Genomic DNA, 17,244 nt, shown 5'->3' on the forward strand with positions numbered 1-17,244 from the left:
AACCACGCTGAGGTGGTGTCCCACATGCCACAACTAGAAGGACCTACAACGAAGAATCTACAACTATGTCCTGGGGGGCTTTGGGGAGAAAAAGGAAAAAAAAAATATGCTACCTCCTCCAATAATTGTGCTAAAAAAAACCCAGTAATTGCAAATAAGGCGTAAACCAGAATAATCTGTAAGTATTCACTAAAAACCTGTGATTGGGATAATCTAGAGAGCCGACTAACTTTCCTAGGGCACTGAAGTCTCTCCAGATAAATAATCTACCTCATTTTCCCTATTAATCTTTTTTAATTCAATTCAACTTATATTTATTTAACATCTACTATGGGCATGGAACTGTGCTGGGGCCTGATCAGATTTTGATACATTAAGAACATTTCAGTACACAAAATGAGAAAGAAAAACATAGAGTAACAAAACTGGAAGGAACTTTTCACTCCCATACAATCTAGCAATCAATACCGGCACCCTTTTTAGTGTGATTGCTGCTAGGAGCTCAAGTGCATCCCCTTCAGCATAAGCGGTTCTGACCTCTACAATTATCTCCAAAAATTATCCCTGAAGATGCCAAAATGACTCTAAAACATACTCCATTTCTAGTACTTTTTTTCCATCTAATCATTATGTTGTTGGTGCATTACAGTACACAACACAAAATTAAAGAACTTGATTCTCTGAACGTCAAGGAAGGGTCAAGCTGGTATAAACCCACAGACGTTTACTTACTATCCTCTTAGAAGAGGTCAAAGGCAACATCACAGAAGGCCGGGGTTCTCAAAGTGTGCCCTCAGAGTCAGCAGCTTTAACATCACCCAGGAACTTGTCAGAAATGCAAATTCTCAGTCCCAGTCCAGACCTGCTGATTCAGAGACCCAGCCCAGCATCTGCGTTTTCACAAGCCCCCCCAGCTGACTCTGATGCACCATCAGTTTGAGAACCACTGATGGAACAGCAGAAAGACTGGCCCCGTGAATCCGGAGGCCTGATTCCAATCCTTGCTCTGCCACTAACACCTCTACAATGCATTAGCCGCTCAGCTTCTGTGGGGCTCAGCCTCCTGATCAGTGAGGGAACTGCAATAGCTCACTACCACAGTCCTTACACCCTAATTTGATAACCATGAAAGCATTCATTTGTATAAGGCCTAAAAGTGAAAACACCACTGCAGTATTTCACCACGTATCTCTCTCTTTCATCCAAATGAAACAATTAAAATTTCTTCTTGGCATCCACCAGCCTCTGAATCAGAGTTAACATAGCTACAATAATTTCTTCTGATTTTAAATAAAATTCTGTTTACTACTTTGCTGTAGCAAAAGCCATATAAATGCTAATTTTACAGTTTCCTATTTAGTTCTCTATCAAGTCTATTTTGGAGCAATTCCTCATAATAACAAAAATTCCAAGAAACCCACCTACTACAGACTGAATTGTGCACCCCCCCCCCCACACACACACACAATTTTGATGCCGAAGCCCTAATCACCAATGTGATGGTATTTGGAAATGAGGTCTCTGAGAGGTACTTAGGTTTAGATGAGGTCAGAACGGTAGGGTCTCCAAGACGGGATCAGCGTCTTTAGAAGAAGACGAAGAGAGACCAGAGTTCTCTCTCCATCTCTGCCATGTGAAGACACAGCAAGAAGGTGGCTGTCTGTAAGCAAGGAAGAGCCCTCACCAGGAATCAGCACCTTCATCTTGGACTTAACCTCCAGAACTGGGAGAAGTAAATGACTGTTGTTTCAGCCACCTGGGGTTATGGTGTTTTCCTAGAGCAGCCCACAATGACCAACACACTCACTCAAAATACCCCTCTGCTGTGGGCATAGTTCAGAAGAACTGTGCTCCAACCTCGCATAAAGAACGTGTGTGATCAGACCACTGAAGTACTCAGCAACTATGAAAGAGAAAGAATTTTAAAACGTACAGATCTAGATACTTCCATTACTAAGAAACACAGCTTAATTTCATCTCCTAGTCATGGATTTATAAACCGCGATTCTTCTCACAGCCTGTGGAAACTATGACAAAAACCTCTCAGAGGAGATGTGAGAAAGAGGGAGAGAGGAGAATCAAATAAGAAGAGTCCGTTTTATAAAGGTTAGAGAGTTCTCTTCGAACACAAACCTAGGTAGCACGAATGTGGGCAGAAATGTCCCATCAATCAAGTGAATACCCACTAATCCTTGAGACCTAACTCAAATGCTGTATCCTGCAAGCTCGCGCCACTCCTTCCCAGGCAGTCAGACATAAATTACTCTGTGCTCCCCTTTCTCCATTTCAGCACTGAGCAAAAGGCACTATACTTGTTTATGGATCTGTCTCTTCCACCAGACCTTGAAATCATCTAGGGCAGCGTGTTACTCTCTCCAGCACCTAGAATGGTGACTGGCATGAAGCAGTTTGCTCAAGTGGAGCCACTCTGCTTTGCTGAATACAAGAGGAACTCTCTGTGCTATCTCACAGCTTTTCTGCAAATCTGAGATTATTCCAAAATAAACAGGTTTTTTAAAAAAGGCACCAGGAGCCAGTGTATTATCAGTAATAATCACACCTGCCTTACATGTCACGCAAGAAGACACCAGCTACTAGAGAGCCTTGCCTCAGTGTTTTTCAGACGTGCCAGCAGGAGTCAGTAACCTTACATGTAGCAAACTTGAAAAACAATGAGTAACAAACACTTGAGACGCTAATCCTGACCTTAACTTTGGTCAAACTGTTTAACTTTAGTCTCAGTTTGTGAAAAGGGACTAGTAATTCCGACCCTACACGGCTGCCGTGCTACATGAAGTCTACAGAGTATACATCAAATGAGCTCTCCTAACGATGTTCTAATCAATACGTGTTAGTGACCTTCCCCAGGCAGTGTTGCATCTGGACTAACGCTTCACCGCAAACCAGGTGCATACTGTAACTAGTTCCACCGGCACGGACTGTAAAGTCCCGACACAATCACCATTCGGGCTATGATTACCTAGAAAATAATCCTACATATGTGTCCACAGATGCCAACCCTGCCAAGATGTCCTAGTCCAGAACCCCCCAACCCAATAAACAGGCTATTCAAAACTCAACGCAAGCGCAGGGGTCAGCAGCTCCTGGCACCCACCTCCCCCCGACTAAGCTCCAGAAAGCGGGCACGCACACTCAGGCCGTGCTCGCCCACTAGGAAGAGGTGGGTATCTCCAGGGACGATCCCGCTGCTGCCAACAGCGACGTGCGGCAGCCTGGGGTCTCCCGCTAGTTGCTGAGAGCAGCTGGACCCTGAGTGGCCAGGACCGTCCCCTTCCAGGCGTGGTGCTCTCGGGCACCAGCATCCTCAACCGAAGGAGGCGCGGGTGGCAGCAGCGCATCGGTGCGCTGGGGAAAACAGGGCGTGGGCGGGCAGCCACGGACACCACCGCCCGGACTAGAAACCCACACCGGGCAGCTCCCCGCCTGGGCGCCCGCGTTCCAGTCGGAGAAGCCAGGCGGTCAGAAGCGCCCCGACTGCGTGCAGGGGTGCGTGGGGCGCCCGGGGAGCCGCTCCCGAGCCGACAGCCCGGGCCCGCGGGGAAACGGAGGCCCGCCGGGTCCCCGGGAGCCCGGCTCGCGGAGCGAGCAGGTGACGGCGGGGGCAGGGCGGCTGCGACGCCGCGCGGGCGGCGGGCGGGTGTTGGGCGAGTCGGGGCGGCGCCGGGAGGGACCGGCGAGCGGGGGAGGGGCGGAGGCGGGGCGAGGAGGGAGGAGGAAGAGCCTAGGGCCCTGGCGGGACTCCCGGCGCCCAGCTGCCCGGCCCGAGCCCTCAAGCCACCGCCCCCAGGCCCCGCGCAGACGCTGGACGGTCCCCGCCTCCAAACCTCCCCCCAGGCCCGGCCAGAAAATAACTTCCCCGTTTGCCGACGGAATCGCTCCTGCTGGCCCCTCTGACGGACTCCTCCGGCTCGTCGTCTTCCGGAGATGAAACCGGAAGTCCCACCCCTCCCCAAGAGGAAAACGGAAAGCCGAAGGAGTCAATCTAAGGAAGGGGAGACGCAAACATGAAGATATTCAAAGAGATAGTCAAAAAGAAATGATATACTAAAAAACTGTTTTCATAGTTAATAGTATTACAGGTACAAAATTAGGTTCTGTCTCATCTACCATTAAAATAGTTTTAAAAGCAGTTATTTAAACAATAGACTGAAACATACATTTAATAGGCATAGAACATGAATGGATCATTTTAAAACAGAGAGATGTAAATTTTTAAAAATTAGATAAAGAAGTTTGGCCAAAATAGTTCATCAAAAACTGCCAAAAGCAGATTATGAGAGTTTCCATCCATTAAATGAGCAAATACCAAAAATCTAATGCTAATGGTTAGAAGGTGCAGTAAGCTGGACAGCACTCACAAGTGTCAAATGGGTCAGACTTTCTGAAAAGCAATTCAGTTGTATCTAAGAACAACTTTAAAACCTCATCATTCACTTTGAAACCCAGTATGTCTACTTCTAGGGGCCTGTCCTAAGAAAATAATATGAAAAGGTTGCAATGATGTATACAAAAAGATGTCCACCACAGGGTCATATATAAAAGTAAAAAACTGAACAACCAACGTAACAAGCATTAAAAAATGGTCATATAAACCAACATATGCATGCATACGAAGTATTATACTGCCATAAAAATATCTACCAAGAATATCTAATGACAAAGAAAAACACTTCTCACATGATTTTAACCAAAAGCAGATTTTAAAATATTATGCATAGCACATTCAGTTGTGTAATACCCCCCCAAAAAATCAAAATATTAAAGTGGATATGGGTAATTTTTTTTCAGATTCATTAGAATTTATTAATTCCTCTCAATTTCCTACAACGAGCATATAATGCCTTGACAACAAAATTTAGAACTATTTTTAAAGAGGTTTGGGGGCTGGCCCGGTGGTGCAGCAGTTAACTGTGCACGTTCTGCTTTGGCGGCCCAGGGTTTGCCAGTTTGGATCATGGGTGCAAATATGGCACCGCTTGGCAAAAGCCATGCTGTGGTAGGTGTCCCACATATAAAGTGGAGGAAGATGGGCACAGATGTTAGCTCAGGGCCAGTCTTCCTCAGCACAAAGAGGAGGATTGGCAGCAGATGTTAGCTCAGGGCTGATCTTCCTCAATTTGGAAAAAAAAAAAAAAGAGGTTTGGTTTTTTTTTCTTTCACTTCATATACTTCTGGTACAAAATACTAAGCTTCTAACAAACCAAACCTTTCACAAATAACAGCTACGAAGTCTGGATAAAATACTAAAAAAATAACTATGTGATGGCTCTGGAGACTAAACAAAAGCTGGAAGTTTTTAGTGTGGAGTCAAGGCCCAAAGCAAGCAAATGTCAAAAGGTAATCCAGCACGCCTCCCCTTTTGGGAGGCTTTACCCAGAGGATATCCAGGGTCGGAGACCACTGACGAAAGACAGGCAGCTAAATCACAAGGGAAAAACCAGTTGTACTTCTGGATCAGAGGGAAAGTGTCCGAATGCAATGATAGCCACAGAAGAGTAAGAAGTAAATACCATAAAGGAGAGAGCTAAAGGAACACCTGAATCTATGAATAAACCCAGAAAACATAAACCATGTATGAACAAGAGTGAAAGCAGATTGCAATTAAACACCAGGAATGAGATAGGAGTGGCTGACTACTGCAGACATGACAGATAACGATGTGGTCGTAGTCAAGTCATCCGCCTGCTAAAATGAAAACACCAACAATATTTAAAGCAACACAACAAAATCCAGAGACCACACAACATAAAATTCAAAATGACCAAAATTACTTGAGTTAGGAAGAGTCAGAAAACCGTGTCCAAATCTCAAGCAAAAAGATGTATGGCAAACATGATGGTCAAAATGATGGAATTATTTTAAAAGAACCATACAGTAGCTGTTACAACAATATTAAGTGAAGTAAAGAAAATATGTTTGAAACAAATGGAAAAAAAAATAATAAATTTCAGCAAAGAAATAAACATTATTCTTTAAAAAGCCACATGTTAATGTCAGAAACAAAAGATAAAATATTTAGAATAAAAAAAGGGGCTTAATAACAAAATGGAAATGACAAAGTAAAGAATCAGTGAGTTTGAGGACAGATCAACAGCAATCATCTAACAAAAAGAATCTAAGGAAAAAGACAGAATTAAAAAAAAAAGTAAAGAGGGGCCAGCCTGGTGGTGTAGGGGTTAAGTTCACGGACTCTGCTTCAGCGGCTCAGGGTTCATGAGTTCAGACCCCGCATGAGGACTTACAACACCATCATCAAGCCATGCTGTGGCAGCATCCCACATACACAATAGAGAAAGAATGGCACAGACATTAGCTCAGGGCCACTCTTCCTCAGAAAAATAAATAAAAAATAAATTTAAAAAAGAAAAGAGACTCTCAGGGTCCTATCTGAGGACTACAAAAGGTCTAATGTATAACTAATTAGCTAGAGTCCCAGAGGAAAAGAGAGAGAGAGAAAGAAAACGGAGCAGAAGACACTTCTGAAGAAACAACGGCTTACTCAGGAATATCCAGCTTTGGCAAAATAAAGAAGTCAGTGAACCTTCTCAGCAGATACAAGTATAAAACTGCATAGGACTGTCAAAAGCAACAATTTTATGATTCTGAAAACCATATTCAGGCAACGAGTGGAAAATGCACTTTATCCAAAGCCCTAGGTAAGAGGCTGAGAAAGGAGCACTTGCCTGGGAGACTACCATCCCCGCGACTTGGTGAGAGAGCATGCTAGCTCTACCAACACATGACTGGCACAAAAAGAGGAGCTATGAGCTAAGGTGGTGGAGGGAGGAAGCTATTTGGAGCAGGCAGCAAACCTCTATCGCTCTGTCAGCCAGAAGGGACCAAAGTTGGTGGGAAGCAACCAAAGAAATCTCACAACATTGGTCCACAGAGGTATGAGCCCAGTCTGGGCAACTGTCAGACTAGCAAGAAACTCAGCAAGGAGATCCTATAAATGAAAGGCCAATAAAAGGACCAGATGAAGTTCCCCACACATGCCTGGTTGACTAAGCAAAGAAACTTCGAGGGAACGTGGTAGACAGTAAAAGCCCCAGAACAGAGGCTTGGTAACTAGGTAAACTTTGAATGTGCCCCCTGTACACCCACAAACAGAAAGACAGATGGCAAAGATCATAATGGGCTCAAGGTGTTTGACTACAAATTCTGCCCAAATCATTGTGTGACCATTAATTCTTACATTTACAGGGGAAACACCCAGAGAGTAAAGCAAAATACAAGTAAGCAAGCATTTAAAAACTGAACATAAACATCAGTGTCTGTACACCACAGGGAGATAAAATTCTATGCTTTTAAGACCATGCAAGTTAAGGGAAAAAAAGACATTCTAGAAAAGTGCATCAAAATCCAAACTTTCCACATCACACTATACAAAATGTCTTATTTTCAACAACAACAAAGAAAGAAATCATAAGCTGTGTTTATAAGAAAATATAAACTATGGTCCAGATTCAGGAAGAGAAAAACGTCAATGGAAAATTGGCCCAGATGTCAATGTAGCAGAGAAAGTCTTCAAGTATCTCCTGTAAAGAGGTTCTAAGAACTCTTTCAAATTTTCAAAAATTTTTTAAAAATATAATAACAGTGATTCCACAAATAGGGAATGCGAATAAGGAAATGAGAATGATAAAAACAACCAAACAAATGCTAGAGATGAAAAGCACTATAAGAGAAATGAAAAAATTATTACATGGGAAAACAGCAGATTTGAGAAGGCAGAGGAAAGAATCAGTCAAATTAAAGATAGAATGATATTAATTATCGACTCAGAAGATTGGAAATGAAAGAAAACTTTAAGGAAAATGAAAAGAGCTTCAGAGACCTATGGGACAATTTGAAGTATTTCAACAAATGTGCAGTAAGAATCCCAATAACAGAGAAAAGAGGGAAAGGGGTAGAAGAAATATTTTAAAACGTAATAGCTGAAAACTTTCTAAATTTGATGAAATACATTGATCTACAGATACAAGAAGCTTAACAAACATGAATAAGTACAAACACGAAGAGAGTCACACCTACAAACATCATAGTCAAATTACTAAAAAGAAAAAGACAATAAGAAAATCTGGAAAGCAATCAAATCCACCACATACAAGGAACAGCTACATGTTCAACAGGTGACTTTGCATCACACTGAGGAGAAAAAAATACAAATAAGAGCTGACTTAGAAGAAATAACAGAGGCCGAAAGCCAGAATAATAATACAGTCAAAGTGCTGAAAGAAAAACCATCAATAAAGAATCACATATCCAGCAAAACTATACTTTAATAATGAAGGGGCAGTAAAGACATTCCCAGATAAATAGAAGATGACAGAATTCATGTCAACACAGAATAAGGCAGTAAAGGAGGAACAGACAAAGAAAACACAGGAGACGCAGAATAATAAAGAGCAAAATAGTATAAATCCAACCAACTACATTACATTAAATGTTAATAAACACTACAGTTAAAAAGAATTATCAGATTGTATTAAAAGATCAAAACTATGTGCTAAGCATAAAAGACACAATTAACATTCAGAGACAAATATATTCAAAATATAAAACCTGGAAATGATACTCTCATGCAATCTGTAACCACAGGACAGCCACAGTGGGTAGATGAATGCCAGATCTAAGAACAGATTTTAGGAAGAAGACTTACTAAAAGTGAAGAGGAACAAAGAAGTGAAGGCATAAATACCGGATAAATACAAGTAAAACTACTTCCATTCTCGTTTACATAGAAAATCCTCAGGATGCAAAATACACACATACACACACACACGCCCACACTAGAACAATTAAATGAATTTAGGAAATTCAAAGGATAAAAGGTTAATAAACAAAAATCAATTGCACTTTTAAATATTAACAGCATGCGATTTGATTTAAAATTGTGCAAAAATAAATTTAACCAAAAAATGTGCAAGGCCTATGCACTAAAGACTAGAGAACACGACTGAGAGAAATTAAAGAAGACTCGATGGCAGTTTCTTAAAAAGTTAAACACAGAGTCATCACATTACCCCAGTCATTTCCCTCCTAGGTAATTACCCAAGAGAAATGAAAACACGTGTTCACACAAAGACTCAGACAACAGCACATACGACAAGATATAGCAAATTAATTTACAGTGACAGAAAACAGGTCACGGGTTCCCTGTGGCAGGCAGGAAGAGGTGGTGGGCTGCAAAGAGGCATGGGGATACTTAAGGGGGTAAGAGAAATGTTCTTTTATCTTGATTCTGTAGATGGCTTCAGAGGTGTATAGAACTGTCAAAACCCATCAAATTGTGCACTTTATATAGATGCTGTTTATTGTATGTAAACTATTCTGCAATAAAGTTTTTGAGCAAAAAAATAAACAAAAGAATAAGTGAGTGAATGAACAAGGGTTTTAAAGCAAATAAGCATTATACACCTGTTGAAAAGGAAAGAATAAAATTTAAATGGTGAGGAAACTCTGTAAACAAGTTACACTTTTTAAAAAATCTCTAGTTTTGTTTCTTCTAATTTGTCTGTTTTAAGTCTTAAATCTGTCTTGAGCATAAGGGGATAAAACCTTAACAGGTTATACTATAAAAACCAGTCATAGAAACAAATCATTTAACTATGGCTATATAAGGAAAATGACCTCATATCTCATAGATTGTTTTTCGATCTGTAGAAATAATTCAGTTTTACTGCTGAAAGCAGTACCAGCTATCAGATGGAAAACAAGTCAATTTTATCGTCTGATTCATCTTGAACACATCACGTCTGCGTAGCCCACAGAATCACAAAATGTAAAGCTATTACAGCACTACAGTAGAAAAAGCGTCACTCCCTAACAGACTCAAGAGTATAGTCTACACTTGCCATCTCCCTGTCCAAAACAATGCTGGTGGAAACAGACTCCTCCTGAACAAGAATTGTCACAATAAGTAATTGCACTATGAAACTGAATGACTGCGTTTTTATTACCATTTTCATACAGAATTTTTACATACTTAAAATTCTGACCAGAAAGGTTAGATTAGAATCACCTGGGCCAATTTGGAAATGCTAAAAGATATGTATGGACACACACAAAAACACACACTTACACACTCTCTCTCTCAGTCACACACAGACATGTTTGTTAGTATATATATTTGTTTTTAAAAGGTAAAGATAACAGTAACATTAATAACAACAGATAGTACCTCTCTCTATCTAAATATAGAAACATATCGCAAATGTATAATACTGTCCTAGTTTTGCTTTACTGCCAAATAAACAAAGCAATTAATTCAGAGGGTGTCACTGATTCCTAAACTCATCATTCATGAACTTGATTATTAACGAAATTAATAATGAATAAATAAAACTGATATACCTAATTTCTTCAAAATTGATCACAATAAAAAATGCCTGCTTTGATACTATAATTGAAGTAAGTTATATAAGAACAAATGGATAATATAAGCCTTGTCTATTAATTCTTAAAACATAAACCATTTAAAAGCATTCCTGAAATCAGACAAAACAGTTAGACCACATCAGGAGAGCAACGAAAACAAAATGACCTGAATCGTGATGCAGGGAAACACGAACACCTCAGCTATCAAAAACTCACCAAGGCAGCAACATCACCCACCAAGCCTTAGCTAAAAGTAAGAAACCTGCCCAAAAGGGCTTGGAGCGGCAAAACATATTTGAAGAGATGATGTTTGAATTTAGGTACTGGGATTGAAGGTGAGTCTCTAAGTTCCTTCCTCAGATCCATCACCCCTTCCTGATACTTACTGATAAACCTGATTCATTGGCTTCTTATCGATGGCAAATAATGGAGAGCAATTGTGCTACTCTAGACAAGATCACTGATAGCAGTGAAACGGGAAAAGGGAAGAAAAACTAGAAAAAGCAGACAGAAAAAATTAAAAGTAATCAGGGAACATTCAGATATTTAAAAACACCCTTCTCTGGGTCAAAATGCCCAGAGGACATGATTTCTTAGAGCCCAACATGACAACGCACAAAATAATAATCCTAAGTCACTGAGACAATATTAAATCAGGTTATGGAGAGGTTCCAAAAGTTGAAAACTAGGAAATTAATTTTTTCAAAGGTTCTCACGAAAATGATTAAATTTAAAAAAAAAAAAACAAAAAACAAGAACATCATGAGACATAAGTCCCCAATGATTCGGGTCCATCCACCAAGCCATCTAAGCAGTTATGGCTGGTGGGCAAGGCCTGCGCGTGCTCCATGGCTGTGCTCTGCTGTCCTCAGGCCTCAGGCTTGCTGCCTCCTCCAAGAACCAGACTGCCAACCCTGACACTGGATTAGCCCTCTGCCTGCACATTCCCATCTGCCCCCACCACAGTTCTTACTACTCTGCGTTACAACTGGCATGTGACCTTCTTGAGCAGAAGAAATAAACTCTTTCACTAGCATCCCAGAACCCAGCACAGTACTCAGCATATAGTAGGATTTCAGTAAATACGATTTTTTTAAACTTATTAAAAAAAACTTAAGCTATGCTCTATCTGCAAAGCATATTTTGATAATAACAACAGACACCCAAAATATGCCACAAGAGCATAAAGTAAGAAGTTCCTGTTGACTGCTAAGATTAGAAAGTCTTCACAGAATGGACAGAGTTCCAACCACACATTCAAGCTCAGGATGAATTTAACCAAATGGCTAAAAAAAGTACAATGGTCCCCCCCTTACCTGTGGTTTCACTTTCTGCAATTTCACTTACTTATAGTCAGCAGAGGTCTAAAAATATTCGATGGAAAATTCCAGAAATAAACAATACACAAATTTTAAATTTCTCGCCATTCTAGGTAGCGTGATGAAATCTTGTGCCATCTAGCTCCCTCTCACCGGGGCCGTGAATCATCCCTTTCTCCACCGGATCCACGATACCCGCCTGTCAGTCACTCAGTAGCCCTCTTGGTTATCAGAGCGCCTGTCAAGGTATCACAGTGCTGGTGTTCAAGTCACCCGTATTTTATTTAATAATTTCCCCAACGTGTAAGAGCAGTCGTGCTGGAAATCTGGATATGCCAAACAGAAGTTATTGCTGTTACTCTCTTACTTTGCCCAATTTCTAAGTTTATCACAGCAGTGTACATGTCGGAAAAAACGTATATGCAGGCTTCAGTACTATGCAGTTTCAAGCACCCACTGGGAGTCTTAGAACGTATCCCCCCCACATAAGGGGGGACTACTGTATTTCGGGAGACAGGGATACTATAAGCACAAGTAAAAGAAAACGAGAGCAACTGGGTAACACATAGGTTTTCAAAAATGGCAGCAGTGAAAGGTAAGGCTGGAAAGACAGGCAGGGCTGCAGAGGAGCCAAGAGGGGTTAACATAATGGAACTTAACAAAATGGAGGTTAACATTACGGAGCTTCACACAATGGCATGCTCCAAAGGTCACACGGACACTTAGTCCTCCAGAGTGACTCCCTCTCCGCAACGTCCAGCAGTTTCATTGCATGTAGAATACATTTTGCAAGTAAGAGACAAAAGAAAGACAACAACTTTGCTATATGATTCCTCATGTCAACACTGTTTTACCCTGGACCAAATCAGAGAGTTGATACCATAAAAAATACTTCAAAACACTACGTGATGTTACGAGGAAACTACTGGCAAAACTTACTTTCGGGTGGTGATTATTATCCAAACCACACGTGATAAAATACTACTCATCATAAGAAGTGGTACTCTTATAATACAACTGCTATGCAATTTTTTTAAATTCTTCAATTTTGAAATCAAGTTGAAAGTATTGTGTCAAAAGACAGTGAAACAACTATCATTAATCTTCAAAACTGACAAACAAAAAAGACATATAAACAAGTGCCAGGATAATAAAAATGGCAGTGTTCATTTTTTAGAAGAAAAAAATAAATTGTACTAAAATTATTAAGCTAACAAAGCAACAGAAAAATATGAGCAGAAAAATGACAGTTATCTGCAAAATTCATAAATGCGTCTTTTGTATAACCATAATGATCATATTTTATGCTGTCATTTTGCATTTAATTGCTCACCCTGGTACTTTTCTTCATAGAAGCCATCGATATCCCACAGAGCCAGATGCTGAATTGCAAAAACATACTGTGACCATGGACTTATAAGAAAGTTACTTTGCTGAGCTGTGGTGTATGACAAGTTAATTTTTGTAATTACACTTCTTCCAACAATATATGAAGCTACTGCCTATGATTAGCCTATATTATTCAAAAGAGGCAAGAAAGTATTCTCTATAAAATACTAATCAGATTTTTTAAAGACTTCAGCTGATGTGAGAAAGTTAACTTTTCAAAAAGCTTTTCTATAAGACGGCCAAAAGTAAAAATCACCACCTCAGCTGAAATATATAAGCAGATTAATATGTTAAGGCATGACTATGTTTTCTGAATGTTATTAATACATAACGCCAAGTTATTTCAAGCCTTTAGGAAACGTCACATGCTAACCTTGGTCTTTTGATCATTACTTTTAGTTCTGCTATATTATGCTAAACATAGTATTCAAAGGATAAATCCATTAACCGTCATTTAGAAAGAAATGGCTATTGCACAATAATCTATCCGCAGGGCGTAAATTGTTTTAAATTTAAAATATTTGCAATGACGGTCACTGTCACATACTCAATAGTAATAAAACAGTAGGACATCATACATTGCTAAAACACAGGCTATTCCCTATAATATAGTATCTTTGTGCACATACTACAAAATTTGGCAGCTATTATGTTTTGTTTTATTCATTAAAAGAGAGCAAATGACATTTCCCTTTTAATAAACTTCCCCCATGTTGAAGCCAAAAGAGTTATTTAAAGATTAATGTTAATTATCAGGACAAAACAACCTGAGCCAAGTTTTCCAAATGCCTAGGTCAAATCTGCTCACTGGAGGAGGATATTTAAAAAATAACTATGTAATATATTTTTTTTTAAAAACTCTATCACTTAGAGACTTAAAATTTAATAGAAGTTATGTTTTAATTACATAATACTAACAAAATGGATATTTTCACTGCATTATACAAAAGGAACGTAAGATACTAAAATGCTCTAGATAAATCTGAAGTTTTCCTCAGGATTTTAATAAATATATAATGACCGATTTTTTTAATGTGTAACGTCGTTCCCACGTCATTTCCTAATCTAAAGGGGTTTGTGTTTGTGAAGGTGTCAACTCAATGTATATTCAAGACTTAATAAAAAGTCCTAGAATTTTGAGAATCTTGGAAATCTTTTATTTCAAATCCCTCGTGTGTTTTTTTCCTAACTTGGACTGCAATTTGAGATATGCTATTTCACGGTTCCACGTCTGCTTAGAGATCACCAACTCAGACACTGATCGTACAACAGGAGAAACATAAAGCACACAGAGCTGAAACACAATCACCAATAAAGCAAATACCTGGCCTTTCGGGTCCTCTTTGTTCTGACCCCTGCTATTTAAAAGGGAATGATAAACTCTGCAGACGTCATCGGGCATATACTAAGAAGGAACATGCTCAAATCCCAGCTATTTGTATTTTTCTTTCCCCTGCCCAGCCTCGATCTTCCTCCCTGGTCTACTTCATTCATTCTGCGTGCTCTCCAGCCACCTCAAATGGTCCAGGGACTCATTGCCTTTATTTCCAGTCTCTACCTTACTTCTAATCTCAGCATCTCTTCCTGGATGACCTACAGATATCAAACACTCAATACAACCAAAAACAAATTCATCTTGCTCTCCTCTCCCAAACCTGCTTCCATGGAGCTAGTCTGCCAGCTCTCTACACAAAGATCAGTGCTCTAAACTATTCTTAGTTCCTCCCTCTCTCACCTCCTCCTTCACTGGCCCTTAATCCTGTCCTTTCCACATCAAAAATGTCTCTCCACTCTATCCTCTGTACTCTACTTCTACTGCCTTATGTGGAACGTCATCAACTCCAGCCTCTCGCGTGCCTCAGTGGCTCCAGGGAGAGAGCCTCCTCTAATGGGGCCTCCACAGAAAAGCCTCAGTTACTGAAGCGAGCTTCTCACACAGCCCCTGAGGACAGTATTCAGTGTCTGAATAGCTGTGCGAAAGGGAATGGTACCTATTAAGGAAAAGGGACAACACCAGAGGGTGGGAGATCTGACAGCTTTGACGGTTTCAACTTGACCATAGGAAAAAGTACCAAGTAAAGCACACAGCCTTCAATTCAAAGCCCTTGACAAACTAAACCTTGTCCTCTTTCGGCGCTTCTCCCTCTTTTAGGCCCTGCTAAGACCCACATTAGGCTGCTGACTGGTTCTCAACCAGGTGTGCCTTCCAACAAGCTGCCCTCTTTGCCTAAAAAGCCCTCTCCTCCTACATCCGCACAGAGAACTCCCATGGGTCTTCCACGTTGCTGTGATATTTTCTGTGACTTCTCCAGGCCAACCTAATTACTCCGCCGTGCACCTCTGGCACTGACAAATGTTCTGTTGCAGCCAGTATCTTGGGACTGACTGCTGGGGTTACTGAAGATTACAAGGACAAGAAGTGGGATGGTTTACTTTTTGTGCCTAGCACAAAGACTTTTCAAAAACTTCATTAATTTTAAATGAAGTGAATTTGTTGGAACATAAAGCATTTTGGGAATTTAAATAAACGGAAAATAATCATTTTCTTTAAACTTAAAATGTTTGACAAGAAATGAAAAAGGTAACAAATTAGTTCTGGAAAAATGCAAACTAATTCCTATACTCCCATTCTGAATCAATCTTACAAATGGGACTAAAAAGAAGGAAGGAAGCGCCTGTCTGGTTTTTCAAGTAAGAGAAGGCAAAACCAATATGGCAGCAAGGTAAGGTTCTGCCTGCTCCACAGAACCCATGGTACAGAATCCATGTTTCCGACCTCTTGTTGTGCAGAACTCTCACGTTGCATGTATTAAGGCTGGATTTAAAGACTGTAGAGTAGTCTTAATAATCTGTGCAGAGACAGCATTTTATAGTTTCTAAGCCACGCTCACACACATTATCTCATCAACTACTCAAAGACACATCATTTCTCCACTTGGAGAGGAAGAAACTAAGGCCATTTTCCTACAACTAATACATAGAGGCTGGAATATGAACCCCCAAGAATTCTAACACTAACTACATTGCCTCCCTAACAACCACATTTTAAAGATGTCCAATACAGGCCTCAGAACACTAACCCAGGACACATACATGATGCATGCCAGGGCCAAACCACTCACCTAGCGTTCTTCTGAAGTTCACAATAAAAAACAGAATGAATGAACATTAATAAAATGGTTCACTTTTGGAGCCGTCCCAGTGGTGTAATGGTTAGTTCATACACTCTGCTCCAGCAGCCAGGGGTTCGCAGGTTCCAATCCTGGGCACGGATCTAGCACCACTTGTCAAGCCACACTTTCGCAGTATCCTACATAAAATAGAGGAAGATGGGCTCAGACGTTAGGTCAGTTGACAATCCCAAAGTTATTAAGTGTACAAGCAAAAAGAGGAAGATTGGCAACAGACATTAGCTCAGGGCCAATCAACCTTACCAAAAAAAATATTTCACTTTGAAATAGACCTTAACGAATAACTTTGCTTTAAATTATAACACTACATATTATTACATTTTACACGTTACTACATATTCCATAGACTATGTAACATAACATAGTCACAGATTCTAGCAACTAGGACGTGGAATCTTTTGTATTGGGAGGGATAGGGCTAAGGAGGAGTTGCATTATTCTGCCAACCAAAATAAGCAAGATTACAATTGGATACTAATTAAAATCCAAATTTAATTTTGAAGTTTTGTGCCCCCTCTCCATGAAATGGGTCCATGAGGAATGGACAGAAACAACTCATATCCACTTGTCTAATTCTGACAGGACATCAGATAAAATAACAAGAGTGCTACTTTAAAAGACTCTGCCCAATTACCCAGTAAAATGAAGGATTTATCACATTCATTGAACTTGGAACTATTCCTTCTTATACAACTAAGTTTGACTGCTCTGACTTTTATTTTCAGAGACTGTTTTTCCCTTCTCCACTCAGGTTCACTACATTGATTTAAAATGCAGAGGGCAAAACTCAAAGACAATGACTAACTCATTTTGATTGTCAACTTGTAAGCTAGTGAACATTAGTAAACATATTAGATACTAAAAATACAGTAGTAAAACTTATAGCTCTTTACCACTTAAAAAGCATTCTTATTATCTCATTTGACGCTAGCATCACTGTGAGG

The 17,244-nt window shown here is 40.1% G+C and overlaps 1 protein-coding gene across 12 annotated transcripts in view; it reads right to left on the reverse strand.

Annotated features, from left to right (window-relative positions):
* The window catches only part of LOC138922086 (uncharacterized), a 59,469-nt gene that overhangs the window by 39,981 nt on the left and 2,244 nt on the right, over positions 1-17,244 (reverse strand). For 8 of the 12 annotated variants that reach the window (XR_011435178.1, XR_011435174.1, XR_011435177.1 and 5 more), the window contains exon 2: positions 16,232-16,419. The exons of 3 other annotated variants lie outside the window; for them this stretch is intronic. Coding sequence is in view for 1 of the 9 variants with exons in the window: in XM_070258916.1 (XP_070115017.1) it covers positions 3,481-4,003; positions 16,232-16,278 (570 nt within the window). In the remaining 8 variants the exon portion in view is untranslated. Of the gene's footprint in view, positions 1-295; positions 4,004-16,231; positions 16,420-17,244 lie in introns of those variants that run through there. One more of the 12 variants, XM_070258916.1, reaches the window with a different exon arrangement.

The sequence above is a fragment of the Equus caballus genome, unplaced genomic scaffold, assembly GCF_041296265.1.
Source record: "Equus caballus isolate H_3958 breed thoroughbred unplaced genomic scaffold, TB-T2T haplotype2-0000448, whole genome shotgun sequence".
NCBI lineage: Eukaryota > Metazoa > Chordata > Mammalia > Perissodactyla > Equidae > Equus > Equus caballus.